Here is a 15,788-nt window from a genome sequence, read left to right on the forward strand (position 1 = left end):
ATCTATGTATCTAGCATCTATCTGTCATCTATCTATCTATCTATTATCTATCTATCTATCTATCTATCTACTGTAGTTATCTATCTATCTACAGTATCTATCTATTATATGTCTATCATCTATCTATCTATCTATCTATCTATCTATCAATCTATCTATGTCCCTCTGTTATTTTGCTCATACACGCATTGTCATTACCCCCTATCTCCATTATGGCCTCTGCGTTGCCATAATCTATCCTTTGTCTTTTTTTTTAAATCAAATAATTTTTATTGATAAACTCCAAATACAGATTTTCCATCTTTAAAATAACATAAACGACATATAAATTCCAAAATATAAAACATAAAGCACCTCAACTCCAACTCCTTAACCTACCCTAAATCTATCATAGGCCACGTTCACACTCTCAGTATTTGGTGAGTTTTTTACCTCAGTATCTGGAAGCCAAAACCAGGAGTGGGTGATAAATCCAGAAGTGGTGACGAGTTTCTATTATGCTTTTCCTCTGATTGTTCCTCTCCTGGTTTTGGCTTACACATACTGATGTCTAAACTGATTTCCATGTGGATCGTCAGTGGGTTTGGAAGGGTTAAACATCCTGACACATTTCCTTCCAGTTCTCTGGCTCTTGATGCTATTGAGCCTTTCATATCCTTATGGATATAATGTTATTCTCGGGCTTACTGTGCGCTGCTTGACCAGGATAAAGTCACCACAACATGAGAAATTTTAACCGTTTAATTCCCAACGCGTTTCAAAGTGTGAACCACTTCTTCCTCAGGGGATGACATAAAGCCGACAGGGAAAGACTTTATGTCATCCCCTGAGGAAGAAGTGGTTCACACTTTGAAACGCGTTGGGAATTAAACGGTTAAAATTTCTCATGTTGTGGTGACTTTATCCTGGTCAAGCAGTGCACAGTAAGCCCGAGAATAACATTATATCCATAAGGATTCGTATTGGCGGTCACACAGTGGACCTTCGGGCGTGCAGCAGGCTGACGGCGAGTTTATATGCTTATACTTTTCCTGGAAAGGGTGAGTATACCTTTGCTATATCTATTCAATTGTCCGCCAGATAAGACCCTATTGCGCTTTTCTGTTTCCTAGTTTTATTATATTGAGCCTTTCATGGCAGAGCATCATGGTAAATAAGTAATTGAATTAGTACTTAGTTTGCATTTGCTCCTACCTGATGGCAGAGTGTGAGTTTCGACTCCCCAAATTTCTTCATAGTGAGAGTGATTTAATGCCAACAGACGAACAAAATAATTTTCGCCCGGTTGTAGTTCGACAATTTTGAATTCTGCTTCAGAAGCGTTCACATCGTATTGCTGCCAAGAACTACCTGGAAATGGGAAAGAGAAGTGTTAATTCCAGGACCAGTTTTTATACGGGAGCTCTGCTTTCCACAAGTCTTTGCAATTAATTTTAGCAGAACATTCTACTTTCTTCCTCCCATATACAAAAAAGAATGGAGAAAAAAGATCCACAAAAGAAAAAGTAAAATAGAGTACTTTTATTAACCTCATATATATGAGTCACCAAAACACATTAATAAGAACAAGGTCACAATAGTGCAAAGCTCCGTTAGAAAAGGAATTCAGGTGCAGAAAAAACACATGCAGTAGCACGGTACAACCAGGCAAGAATCAAACAAATGGATATAGTAAAGTGACAGTGCTTCAAGTTTTATCCAGATAAATTAATCACCTAGTGTGTGACCGTATCAAGGGAAGTATCTAATCCAGCATAGTAGCACACATATGAATAGAAAAAGACCACAGCACAGGTCATCGTGGTTAGTAAATCTTACCCATGGTTGTAATGTGCACCGCACGTGTAGCCCCTATGCGCGTTTCGCGTAGGCTGTGATGGTGTGATCTGTCTATGCCCCGGACACACATGCAGAACACACTTCCAGGGCATAGATCGTGCTGAAAAATATTGGTGCATGCGCAGTACCAATTATATGCTTCGCCCACAGTTGGGCAAAGCATACTGCGCAGGCGCCGGAGGCCTTTACAATGCGCAAGCGCGGAAACCAACATTATCTGTGATATTCACAGATGAAGATTACATGCAGCAAGCCGAGGAAGGGGGGGAGAAGGTGACTAAGCCACGCCCATCGGACCGGACCACGGCGATTTGCATACATCCCCAACAAGATAAAAAAGGTATTTATGCCTCAAAGGTGCGGGGTCCGGGGAGTCAAAAGCCCTAATAGAATCCTTATGGGACGCACAATTGGGTGATATCTTTACGTGATATCACTAAGTATGGGTGACAGATTCCCTTTAATATTTCTAACACGGCATTTAGCTCACCTCAGAGCTGGATTCACATCTACACTGTTTTTTTTTTTTTTTTAAATGTTAAGCTACCTAAAGAATTGAAACACATGAATCCCTCTTTCTCTCTACTTTGTTGGGGAGAGATCATAGAAGATAATTTTCTCCCACCAGCTCAGAGAGAATTGAAATTAGAAATATAGCCCGCAGAAGAGAAAACTGGGGAAAATGCTGGATGCAAGTCACATAATAAGGATAAGGATAGCTTATTCTGGAAAGTGACTTTAAAGTACAGTTACCTTTTAACTTCATTAGGTTATTTTTAAGAGACTGTTTTAGGACTCTAAAATAGAAACTGATTGACTAAAGCCATTTTTCAGCCCATTGCCACATATGCCACTAGCACCTTGCGGATAACACCCAATAACTTAACAATAAAAGAGGAGACAAGTTATTTGTCTCCTTTTATCACTTACTGCTCTTGTTTTTCATCTGTACTTTGAGTTCAACATTTCTTTGTCCATCCAGTGGTCTCCATTTTATGGTGATACATTTGGACGTTTTTGAAACTGAAATATTCAGAACTGGTGGAAATTCTAAAGACAAAACAGAATAAATAATAAATCAGAGGGATATATAAAGGTAATATCTATGTCACTGTAATGGGAGTTGGTAGAAATTCTATTGAGCAAGGCCATAAGTATTGCGAGAAACCACAGTATCCGGTATAACTATAAGGCTTCCAAAATCCAACAAAAAGGAAAAGAAGGGATGGAAAAATATCAGATCAGAAGAGAAGAGAAAAGATGATAAAAGACTGGAGAAGATGAGAAGAGAAAATAATATATATGTATGTTGTAAGGTGGCAGCTGGACAGATCCTGGATGGGAGGTATGTGTCACTGAGGTGCCAAGCCTCAGAGATGTAAGACCCAGAGAAACAGGCTCCAGTGCTGAGAGGTGTTTTTAATGGGCCTGAATTTTGGATCCAGGTGTTAGGAATGGTCATAGAGTTGGGAGGGACTGACTGTTCTCTAACTTTCATTTTCAAAACATGGAACAATCTATATAAGGCTGTGTGCACACGATGCAGATCTGCAGCGGTTCCGCAGCGGATTTTACCGCGCAGAAACGTTGCATATCCACATTGTGATGTACAGTAGCCTTAAAATGAATGGAAAAAAAAAACGCTGTGCAGACGCTGCAGATTTTTCCGCACGGTTTTCCCGCGGTACAAAATCTGCAGCATGTTACTTCTTTTGTGCGGTTTTCCATCTCCCCTGTCACCAAATCCGCAGGGGGAAAACCGCGATGGAAAACCGCACAAAAACCGCAAGAAAACCGCATGAAAAATGGAAGAAATCTGCAGGAAAAATGCAGGTCATTTGACCTGCGGATTTCTTCCATTCTGCGCGGAAAAATCCGCAGGGCCAAAAAGTACGTCTGCACTCAGCCTAAGGCAGCTCAGCAGCTTCATTTATGGTCTGTGTGTGGAGGAGGAAAGACCCTGTTTATATCACTCAGTGCCTGCAAGAGGATCTGAGTGCAGGACTTATATTTAAAAGGGTGAGCCCGTGATATATGTATGGACTATTTTGTTTGTTTTTTTTTCTCTTTGTGCCCAGACAAGGCTGCTTTTTTGTGAATAGGGATGGGCTATGAACTTTTAATAAACCACTTACTATTTGCACAAAAGAACATGATGCCTGTGCCTACTTAAACCGCTGTCAGCAAGAGCAAGGATATCTACAATAGAGAGAGAGAAGTAGAGAGGAGTAGAGAGCTAATCTGGAAAGAATAAAAGAGAGAAGAGATAATAGATAACAATAGAAGAGCAAATAAGGGAGAGGAAAGTAGAGAGAGAAGGAGGGAGAGAGAGGAGAGAGATTGGGAGGCAGAGGAGAGACAGAGAGGAAAGGAAGGAAAGAGAGGAGAGAAAGGGAGTTAGAGGGAGACAGAGGGAGGAAGGGAGAGAGAGGGAAAAATAGAGAGAGAGAGAAAGACAGAGGGAGGGAGATAAGAGACATAGAGGTGAAGAGATAATTGAGGACAATAGAAGCACAAATAAGGGAGAGGAGAAGAGCATTTCTCATGACAAAAGAGAGATATGAATAATAGAGAAAAGAGAAGGGGAGAAGAGAAAAGAGAGAAAGAAAGGGAGGGAAAGGAGAGAGATTAGGAGGAAGAGGAGAGAGAGAGGGAAGGAAGGAAAGAGAGGAGTGAAAGAGGAAGAGAGACAGAGGGAGGAAGATGGAGAAATACAGAAAGGGAGGGAGAGAGGAAGGGAGGGGGTTAAGAGATAAAGGAGAAGCGATAATAGATTACAATAGGAGCACAAATAAGGTAGGCAAGAAGAAAGTTGGTGAGAAGAGAGATGTGAGGAATAAAGAAATAAGGAGAGTAGATGAGAAGAAATGGAAAAATGAGAAAAAGATAAGAAAATAAGTAAAGACAATAGAGAATCAAATGAAAGGAATGAAGAAAAGATAAAATAAAGAGTACATGGTCAGAAAAGTGAAAAACAGAAGAGGGATGAGTAGAGAGGAAAAGAGGAGTATTAAGGAGAGAAGGCAGGAAAGGCGAGCAGAAGACAGAAGGAAGTAGCAGAGGTGGCAAGAGAGGAGAATAAAGGAGAACAGAGAAGAGGAGACGAGAAGGGATGAGAAGAAAGAAAATGGAACGGGTGAAAGAGTGTGAGAGTCTCTGGGTCTCTGTGTATTCTGTAGTGGTCTATAAACTGACTAACCAGATTGCTTAAAAAAAAAACAACTCTACAACAATTACTGTTGCATCAAATGCAACTCTAATCCACCATCCATCTTTCTCACCTAGCTCCTTCATGGTGCTGCCTTCTATCTCGGCAGGTAGACTTTCTCTTGCAGAGTTTTTGACGTAAACGTAGAACTTGTAGGTATCTTTGGTGCTCATGTTGTGGAAAGTCCAATTCTGCTGAGCAGGGTCATTGATCGTTTGCAGCAAGAATGAGTCGGAGTGATCCTTACTCACTGTGCGAAGATGGAAGAAGGGTCAGGAACAAAATACCATTTCAACATCACTAGTGATAGGGGACCCCCTGGATGTTTGGGTCCAACGGGTTTGGACGAACATTAAAAAAAAGTTTGATTTAAAAGTTTGATTCGGGTAACAGAATCGTACCTGAAACTGGACCCCATTCAGATAAATGGGGGGCTTGAACAATCTTTGTGTTCCACTCTGTCATGTGCAAGTCAGAGTGTCAAACACTGCCTCTAATATTCAGTAAGATCATTAACGCCAGTCAGAAAGCTGCGGTCCCCATGCTGTCAGATAACAGCGTGAGCCAGCAGCTGTGACCGTTGGAAAAAAGTTTACCTCTGGTCAAAGAGGTGTCAGCTGATTTTAGTACTACTCCCATCAGCCCATGCCTGCTGCCGCTAATAACAGCAAGAGCAGGAGCCACTGATGGGAGTATTCATCAGCCAGCGCATGTGCTATAAATAATTAAATTAAAAAAATGAAGTGTCAGCTTTAGCATGGCTGTTTATCAAGAATAGAGGGGTCCCCACTTTGTTTTTTTTATTATTTAATTAAATAATATAAAAAATGGCATGGCCCCCCCACTTTTGACAACCAGCCAAGCAAAAGCAGACAGCTGGGGGCTGGTATTCTCAGGCTGGTAAGGGGTCATCTATTAGATGTGCCAATTCTGGCGCTTTGCCCAGCACTTCCCACTGTAGCGTTGGCAAATGGGGTTCATATTTGTGGAGATGTTGTCACCTTTGTATTGTCTGGTGACATCAAGCCCACAGCTTAGTAATAGAGGCATCTATAAGACATCTATCCATTACTAATCCTATAGTTGCATTGTAAATAAACACACAGCAAGAATAATTTTACTGCCGATCATGCAGGTGACAGCATGGGAAACACCCGATGTTTGGCGGGGCCGAACCCAGAAAGTAACACAGACTTCCTGCAAAAGTCTGTGTTCGAGGTCCATGCCTGAACAATGAGTGTTCAGCACGCACTCCAAGCTTTACTGTTCGGGTTCCCCCATCACTAAAGATCACTACTTAATAAGACGACAATGACGCTTTGTTTTGACACAACATCACAAAAGCAGAACATAATTAATGGGATGAAATATTACATTTGTGTAAATCATTATAAGTAAAGTCAAATCTCAAATAGGTTTCTAAGCAATTTTTACCCTGCAGGGGATGACGATGAGCATGGGAGAAAGCTATTAGAGAAACTATTCTTAGAGTAAAAAATTCTCACTCTGATCTCCTCTGTTTCCCTGAGAGGCTGCTCTACTAGGAGTTAAAACTACCCCAGCTCAATGGAAGCCGAAAAGTAGAGCTGCCTCTAAGGGACCAGAGTCCATTTATTTTAACATGAACTGCTATGGAAACCTTCTATAAGTAGGTATGAAGTATTAATGTTATAAATGAAACACGGAGTATTAAAATGGAAAAAACTTACCCAGATGATGAGAAATTTTATATCCTGTTATGATCCCGTTCGGATGTTCAGGTGGCCCCCAAAATAATGCCAAAGAGCTGTCAGAAAGACGTTCAATTCTCAGACTGGTGGGCGGTGATGGAACTACAAGAAAACATGAAATGTTCAGGTTTCCAGTTAGTTAGAGTATGTGTACATGATCGTATTTCGGCCCAAGTGCAATCTGACAAAACATCATATTGCACTGAGACCAATGTTATTCTATGGGGCCGAGCATATGCTGAAATTGCAGCATGCACTATCTACATCTGTAAATTAAATCGAGCACAGTCATGCAAGTCAGGGAGTCTATGGAAAAAAATTGGACCACACTCGGATGACACCTGAGTACAGTCCAATTTTAACAAACTGATGGAGAAGAAGGAGACATTATTTCTCCATTCTCGCCTCATCTGAGAAAATCGGAGCAGAGTGTGATTAGCATAATCGGCCCGATTTTTCTCGGATGAGAGAATACATGGTCATGTGACCCTAGCCTAAAAGTGACAATAAAAAGGAGAATGATAAAAATACACCATACGTTTCATGTGCCCGAGCATCTTTTGTGCTGAAAGATAGACGAGTGGCCAAAAATATTGGAGTATCTCCATGTATAGATCCCCTCCACCAGAACGGGCAACGGCACAATAATAATGGGTACACACAGAGGGGAAAAAAATATTTAGTCAGCCAATTGTGCAGGTACTCCCACTTAAAATGATGAGAGAGGCCTGTAATTGACATCATAGGTAGACTACAACTATGAGAGTCAAAATGAGAAAAGAAATCCAGAAAATCACCATGTCTGATGTGGCAAGATTTATATTACATATTATTTTGGAAAATAAGTATTTGGTCACCTAAAACATGCAAGATTTCTGGTTCTCACAGACATGTAACTTCTTCTTTAAGAGGCTCCTCTGTCCTCCACTCAATACCTGTAGTAATGGCACCTGTTTGAACTTGTTATCAATATAAAAGACACCTGTCCACAACCTCAAACAATCACACTCCAAACTCCACTATGGTGAAGACCAAAGAGCTGTCGAAGGACACAAGAAACAAAATTGTAGTCCTGCACCAGGCAGGGAAGACTGAATCTGCAATAAGCAAGCAGCTTGGTGTGATGAAATCAACTGTGGGAGCAATAATAAGAAAATGGAAGACATACAAAGCCACTGATAATCTCCCTCAATCTGGGGCTCCATGCAATATCTCACCCCGTGGGGTCAAAATGATCACAAGAACGGTGAGCAAAAATCTCATAACCACAAGGGGGACTGTTATGAATGGGTCACCGAGGAGGAAAAAACAAAACAAGCTAAGTCCCAGAAAAACCAGAGAGGTTGGTAACTATGCAGATTGCAGATCCTTGATCCTAACCACACAACTAGCAGCAGCCGTGGAGCGTTCCTACGATGACCCTAGACGCCTCGTCACTGCCGGAGGACTAAATAAGCCTAAAGCAAGAAAGGGGAAAACTAACTGCCCCAGAGCAGACCCCAAAGGAAAGACAGCCCCCACACATGTATTGATGGTGAAACAAGATGAAAACACAAACACAGGCAGGAAAATAGGCTGAACAAACGATGGGGCCCAAACTAACTAGAAAGGACAGGAAAGGAAAGACACTGTCTCCAATCTGCCAAAAACCCTACAAAAATAATGTCCAACACTTCTGATAACAAAAATTAACCCTTAAGTCACTAGACTTCTCCCACTATATCAGCACTCTGAAATATTCTGAGACAGAGCAAAAAGAGGCCAATATAATAAGGGACAAAAAGCAAATTGGCAAATACAGATAAATAAGAGTGGAAATTCAGCACAGCCCCAGCCGGGGCTGGCTGACCACACAAAAAACTGAATAGACCAACAAAATCAAGTGTGAACATTAGCAGAAAAACTTAGCTTGAAATAACTGGAACAGAGCTGAACACCAAGAGCTGAAAAGCCAGAAGGAATCACCAGCACCAGAATAGGGCGTCGGCTGACTTAAATCCAGTCTGAAATTCCTGAGGTCCAATCGTCATCCTCATTATCAGGTGGCAGATCTCTACTGATTAAATCAGCCTCACTCCCTCTGTTACCACCAGAGGGAGCCTGGAAGGAGAACTCACAACAGGGGACCTAGTGAATGACCTGCATAGAGCTGGGACCATCGTAACAACGGCTACCATCAGTAACACACTACAACGCCAGGGATCCTGCAGTGCCAGACGTATCCCCCTGCTTAAGCCAGTACATGTCTGGGCCCATCTGAAGTTTGCTAGAAAGCATTTGGACTATCCAGAAGAGAATTGGGAGAATGTCATATGGCCTAATGAAACCAAAGTAGAACTGTTTGGTAGTAACAAAACTCGTCGTGTTTGGAGGAGACAGAATGCTGAGTTGCATCCAAAGAACACCATACTTACTATGAAGCATGGGGGTGGTAACATCATGCTTTGGGGCTGTTTCTCTGCAAAGGGACCAGAACGACTGATCCGTGAAAGAATGAATGGGGCCATGTATCGTGAGATTTTGAGTGCAAACCTCCTTCCATCAGCAAGGACATTGAAGATGAAACGTGGATGGGTCTTTCAGTATGATAATGATCCCAAGCACACCGCCAGGGCAACAAAGGAGTGGCTTAGCCAGTCCCCAGATCTCAACCCCATAGAAAACATTTGGAGGGATTTGAAAGTCCGTGCTGCCCAGCGACAGGCCCAAAAAATCACTGCTCTAGAGGAGATCTGCAAGGAGGAGGAATGGGCCAACATATCACTAACAGCGTGTGCCAACCTTGTGAAGACTTACAGAAAACGTTTGACCTCTGTCATTGCCAATAAAGGACATGTAACAAAATATTGAGATAAACTTATGTTAATAAACAAATAATTATTTTCCACCATAATTTGCTAAATAGATCTAGCCAAATCAGACAAGGCGATTTTCTGGATTTGTTTTCTCATTTTGAGTCCCATAGTTGTGGTCTAATTATGATGTCAATTACAGACCTCTCTCATCTTTTAACCCCTTTACGCACAAGGGTGGTTTGCACGTTAATGCCCCAGCCAATTTTTACAATTCTGACCACAGTCCCTTCATGAGGTAATAACTCTGGAACGCTTCCATGGATCCTGGTGATTCTGATATTTTTTTCTCGTGACATATTGTACTTCATGTCAGTGGTAAAATTTAATTCATATAACTTGCATTTATTTTGGAAAAAACAAAAATTTGGCGAAAATTTTGAAAATTTCGCAATTTTCCCACTTTGAATTTTTATGCCCTTAAATCACAGAGATATGGCACACAAAAAACGTAATAAGTAACATTTACCACATGTTTACTTTACATCAGCACAATTTTGGAACCAACTTTTTTTTTGTTAGGAAGTTTTAAGGGTTAAAAGTTGACCAGCGATTTCTCATTTTTACAACACCATTTTATTTTTAGGGACCACATCACATTTGAAGTCAATTTGAGGGGTCTATATGATAGAAAATACCCAAAAGTGACACCATTCTAAAAACTGCACCCCTCAAGGTGCTCAAAACCACATTCAAGAAGTTTATTAACCATTCAGGTGCTTCACAGGAATTTTTTGAATGTTTAAACAAAATGAACATTTAACTTTTCCACACAAAAAAAAATACTTCAGGTCCAATTTTTTTTATTTTAAGTTATTGTGCAATTTGTCCTGAGTATGCTGATACCTGATATGTGGGGGGAACCACTGTTTCGGCGCATGGCAGAGCTCGGAAGGGAACGAGCGCCATTTGATTTTTTCAACACAAAATTGGCTGGAATTGAGATCGTGTGCCATGTCACGTTTGGAGAGCCCCTGATGTGCCTAAACAGTGGAAACCCACCACAAGTGACCCCATTTTGGAAACTAGAGCCCCCTAGGAACTTATCTAGATGTGTGGTGAGAACTTTGAACCCCCAGGGGCTTCACAGAAGTTTATAATGTACAGCTGTACAATTAAAAAATCATATTTTTTCCACCAAAATGATATTTTCACCCCCAATTTTTATTTTCCCAAGGGAAACAGGACACCAAAAGTTATTGTGCAATTTGTCCTGAGTACGCTGATACCCTATATGTGGGGGTAAACCACTATTTGGGCGCATGGCAGAGCTCGGAAGGGAAGCAGCGCCATTTGACTTTTTTGGCTGGAATTGAGATCAAACGCCATGTTGCATTTGGAGAGCACCTGATGTGCCCAAACAGTGGAAAACCCCAATTCTAACTCCAACCCTAACTTCAACATACCCCTAACCCTAATCTCAGCCCTAGCCCTAACCCTAACTCTAGCCCTAACCCTAATCCTAATGGGAAAATGGAAATAAATACATTTTGTTTAATTTTATTATTTTTCCCTAACTAAGGGGGTGATAAAGGGGGTTTGATTTACTATTTATAGCGGGTTTTTATGTTTGGCAGCTGTCATACGCTAAAAGACGCTTTTTATTGTAAAAATAGTTTATGCATCACCACATTGTGAGAGCTATAATTTTCCCATATATTGAACCACTGAGTCATGTGTGGTCTTATTTTTGCGGGACGAGTTGACGTTTTTATTGGTACTATTTTCGGGCATGTGACTTTTTTTATCGTTTTTTATTCCGATTTTTGGGACGCAGAATGAACAAAAACCAGAATTTCATGAATTTCTTTTGGGGGGTGCGTTTACACCATTCCACGTGCGGTAAAATTGATAAAGCGGTTTTATTCTTCGGGTCAGTACGATTACACCGATACCTCATTTATGTCGTTTTTTTACATTTTGTCGCTTTTATGTAATAAAAACTATTTTATATAAAAAATAATTATTTTTGCATCGCTTTATTCTGCGAGCTATAATTTTTTTATTTTTTCGCTGATGATGCTGTATGGCAGCTCGTTTTTTGCAGGACAAGATTACGTTTTCAGCGGTACCATGTTTATTCATATCCGTCTTTTTGATCGCGCTTTATTGCACTTTTTGTTCGGCGGTATGATAATAAAGCATTGTTTTTTGCTTTGCTTTTTTTTTTCTTTTAAGGGGTTAGCTAAAGGGGTTAACTAGTGGGATAGTTTTATAGGGCGGGTCGTTATGGACGCGGCAATACTAAATATGTGTACTTTTATTGTTTTGTTTTGTTTTATTTAGAAAAAACAGATTTTATTAGGGAATATTTTTTTTTTATTTATTTTGTGAATTTTTAAAATTATTTTTACACTTTTTTTTTTTTTTTACTTTATTATATTGTCCCGGGGGGGGGGACATCACTGTCTTTTGTCAGATCGCTGATCTGACACTTAGAACAGCGCTGTGTCAGATCGGCGATCTGACAGGCGCTCTGCAGGCTTCCTCCTGCCTGCTCTCAGCAGGCAGTGAGGAAGACGCCTCCCTGCAGGACCCCGAAGGCCCCCGCGGCCATATTGGATCCGTGGTCCTGCAGGGAGGAGGACTCTCGGAGCGATGCAGCACATCGCGTCGCTCCGGGGTCGCAGGGAAGCACGGAGGGAGCCCCCTCCCTGCCCGCTTCTCTCCTATGCCCCCGGTACACTGCGATCATGTTTGATCGCAGTGTGCCAGGGGATAATGTGCCGGGGGTGGTCCGTGACCGCCCCTGACACATAGTGCTGAGTGTCAGCTGTGATAATCAGCTGACACCCGGCCGCGATCAGCGGCCCTCCCCCCGTGAGCGCCGCTGATCGCCTGTGACGTAATATTCCGTCCTTGGGACTTAGGTCCCAGGTCACATGGACGGAATATTATGTCCAATGTAGGAAAGCAGTTAATGTGGGAGAATTTGCACAATTGGTGGCTGACTAAATACTTTTTTCCCCACTCTAATACGCAAGCGGTATGGATGAATATACATTTGTGCCAATAATACATGATGTCCATACCATCAAGCCCACTGAACATTGGCAGTCATAGCCAGATCCACGCAATAATGTGAAGCCCATAAATCATAGATTCGATAGGATCCATAAAAACCCCAGAGGTCATAGCAGTGGTCATACTGTAGTGTCATCTGTAAGACTGCTACCATCAAGACCAATATCAGCCATATTATCACCTTATTGTGCTGCCATCGTTAGTATTGTTCTTCTCCTTGATGATATACATTTACAGTTGTGCTCAAAAGTTTACATACCCTGGCAGAATTTTGCTTTCTTGGCCTTTTTTCAGAGAATATGAATGTTAACAGCAAAACGTTTTCTCCACTCATGGTTAGTGGTTGGGTGAAGCCATTTAGTGCCAAACTACCGTGTTTTCTCTTTTAAATTATAATGGCAACGAAATACATCCAAATGACCATGATCAAAAGTTTACATACCCTGGTGATTTTGGCCTGATAACATGCACATAAATTGACACAAATGGGTTTGAATGGCTACTAAAGGTAACATCCTCACCTGTGACCTGTTTGCTTGTAATCAGTGTGAGTGCCTAAAAGCTGAGTGAGTTTCTGGGATCCAGACAGACTCTTGCATCTTTCATCCAGCCACTGATGGTTCTGGATTGTGAATCGTGAGTAAAGCAAAAGAATGGTCAATATATCTATAGGAAAAGGTAGTTGAACTGTACAAAACAGGAAAGGGATACCAAAGATATCCAAGGAATTGATAATGCCAGTCAGCAGCATTCAAACTGTGATTAACAAATGGAAAATCAGCGGCTCTGTGAAAACAAACCACTGTCAGGTAGACCAACAAAGATTTCGTCCACAACTGACAGGAAAATTATTCAGGTTGCAAAGAAAAACCCACAAATAACATCAGCTGAAATACTGGACTCTCTGAAATCTAGCAGTGTGGCTCTTTCAAGATGCACAATAAGGAGGCACTTGAAGAAAAATGGGCTGAATGGTCGAGTCACCAGAAGAAAGCCATTACTGCGCAAATGCCACAAAGTATCTCACCTACAAAACAGCACAGAGACAAGCCTCAACATTTCCGGAACAATTTGGAGTGATGAGAACAAAATTAAACTTTTTGGCCACAAACAAACATTACATTTGGAGAGAGGTCAACAAGGCATATGATGAAAGGAACACTATTCCTACTGTAAAGCACAGAGGTGGCTCGCTGATGGTTTGGGGATGTGTGAGCTACAAAGGCACAGGAAACTTGGTCAAAGTTGAAGGAAAGATGAAAGCAGCACGTTAACAGCAAATACTGGAGGCAAATTTACAATCATTTGCCTTGAAGCTGCGCATGGGACGTACTTGGACATTCCAACATGACAATGATCCAAAGCACAAGGCCAAGTCGACCTGTCATTGGCTACAGCAGAAAAAAGTGAAGCTTCTGGAGTGGCCATCTCAGTCTCCTGACCTCAATATCATTGAGCCACTGTAGGGAGATCTCAAGTGCGCAGTACATGCTAGACAGCCCAGAAATTTACAGGAACTGGAGGCTTTTTGCCAAGAAGAGTGAGCAGCTTTACCATTTGAGAAAATAAAGAACCTCATGCACAACTGCCACAAACGACGTTAAGCTGTCATTGTCGTTAGAGGGGGCAATATACGGAATTAAAAAATGGGGTATGAAAACGTTTGATCAGGGTCATTTGGATGTTTGAGGTTGTCATTATGATTTAACAAGAGAAAACACAGTAGTTTGCAATAAATGGCTTCACCCAACCACTGAGTGGAGAAAAAGTTTTGCTGTTATCATTCATATTCTCTGAAAAAAGGCCAAGAAAGCAAAAATTCTGCTGTGTAATGTAAACTTTTGAGCACAACTGTATGTACATTTTATATTCCATGTCTGTGAACTTACCGCCTTCCTCAGTTCGGATGGTCTGCATCTCACTTCCGATGCCCTCTCCTTTCCCGTTTAGTACATGGACGGTCACTGAATAGTTGGTGAAAGGCTTCAGGCCATAGATGGACGTATGGGTGACATTTCCATGAACGGTTAGCTTATTTTTGTGCCTTTCATTTTGAGCGACGTATCGGATCTATGAGGATGCAGATTTGTGAGATACATAGATATTGGCAAACATGATAGTGGGACAATAGAAACTCCACTGACTGCTGCATTTTGCTCTTTTTTATGTCACTCCATCCATGCTCTACACTGCAGTACTGATTGTTTACATTTATGACGGCATGGAAAAGCTATTCAAGGACGTACAAAGACAGACATGGAGTTCTACTTCTAGTTAAATTGTGTCTGTCTTTTCACACAAGATAGGTGGAAACGTTTTCCTGCCCTCATTACCCATTATTCATTGCAAAAACTACTTTTTTTCATACATTCAGTATGCAGTATACATTCATTCAGTTTAATATACTTTTTGAGTGATTGGTTCTTTTTGATTAGCCTGCTGCCAGCAAGATAAGTACTGGAATTTCCTATACCTTACTTCCCACAAGCATTTCTTATCCAATTGTAATTAATGGTTTGTCTGTTATAAATTGAAAACCCGCCTTTTTCATATGCCTGTATATATTATGACAAACAGGAGAAGGAGGGCATCCTGTAGAAAGACATACACATGCCCTAACTTCCTGTAGAGATCATAGACATCCCCCCACTTCCTGTAGAGATAAAAAGACATGCCCCCACTTCCTGTTGAGATACATAGACATCCCCCCACTTCCTGTAGAGATAAATAGACACGCCCCCACTTCCTGTAGGGATACATAGACACCCCCCACTTCCTGTAGAGATAAATAGACAAGCCCCCACTTCCTGTAGAGATACATAGACATCCCCCCACTTCCTGTATAGATAAATAGACATGCCCCCACTTCCTGTAGAGATAAATAGACATGCCCCCACTTCCTGTAGAGATACATAGACACGCCTCCATTTTCTGTAGAGCGACATACTATAGACACGCCACCACTTCCTATAGAGACAAAGAACATTCTCCATTTCCTGTAAAGAGACAGAGACATGCCCCCATTTCCTGTAGAGAGTCATATACACTCCTGCACTAAAGAGACATAAACATGCCCCGACTACCAGCAGAGAGACAAAGAACCGCCTCTCTTCCTGTAAAGAGACATAGCCACGC

At 41.4% G+C, this 15,788-nt stretch overlaps 1 protein-coding gene across 7 annotated transcripts in view; it reads right to left on the reverse strand.

Moving 5' to 3' along the window:
* L1CAM (L1 cell adhesion molecule) overlaps window positions 1-15,788 on the reverse strand; it is a 284,550-nt gene that overhangs the window by 30,522 nt on the left and 238,240 nt on the right. For all 7 annotated transcript variants that reach the window (XM_073590771.1, XM_073590769.1, XM_073590772.1 and 4 more), the window contains 5 exons: window positions 14,543-14,723; window positions 6,757-6,879; window positions 5,121-5,297; window positions 2,770-2,889; window positions 1,195-1,350 (listed from right to left, as the gene is read on the reverse strand). In XM_073590771.1, the coding sequence (XP_073446872.1) occupies window positions 1,195-1,350; window positions 2,770-2,889; window positions 5,121-5,297; window positions 6,757-6,879; window positions 14,543-14,723 (757 nt within the window). The remainder of the gene's footprint in view (window positions 1-1,194; window positions 1,351-2,769; window positions 2,890-5,120; window positions 5,298-6,756; window positions 6,880-14,542; window positions 14,724-15,788) is intronic.

This window comes from Dendrobates tinctorius, unplaced genomic scaffold (genome assembly GCF_039654945.1).
Source record: "Dendrobates tinctorius isolate UK_male_01 unplaced genomic scaffold, ASM3965494v1 ptg000120l, whole genome shotgun sequence".
Taxonomy (NCBI): domain Eukaryota; kingdom Metazoa; phylum Chordata; class Amphibia; order Anura; family Dendrobatidae; genus Dendrobates; species Dendrobates tinctorius.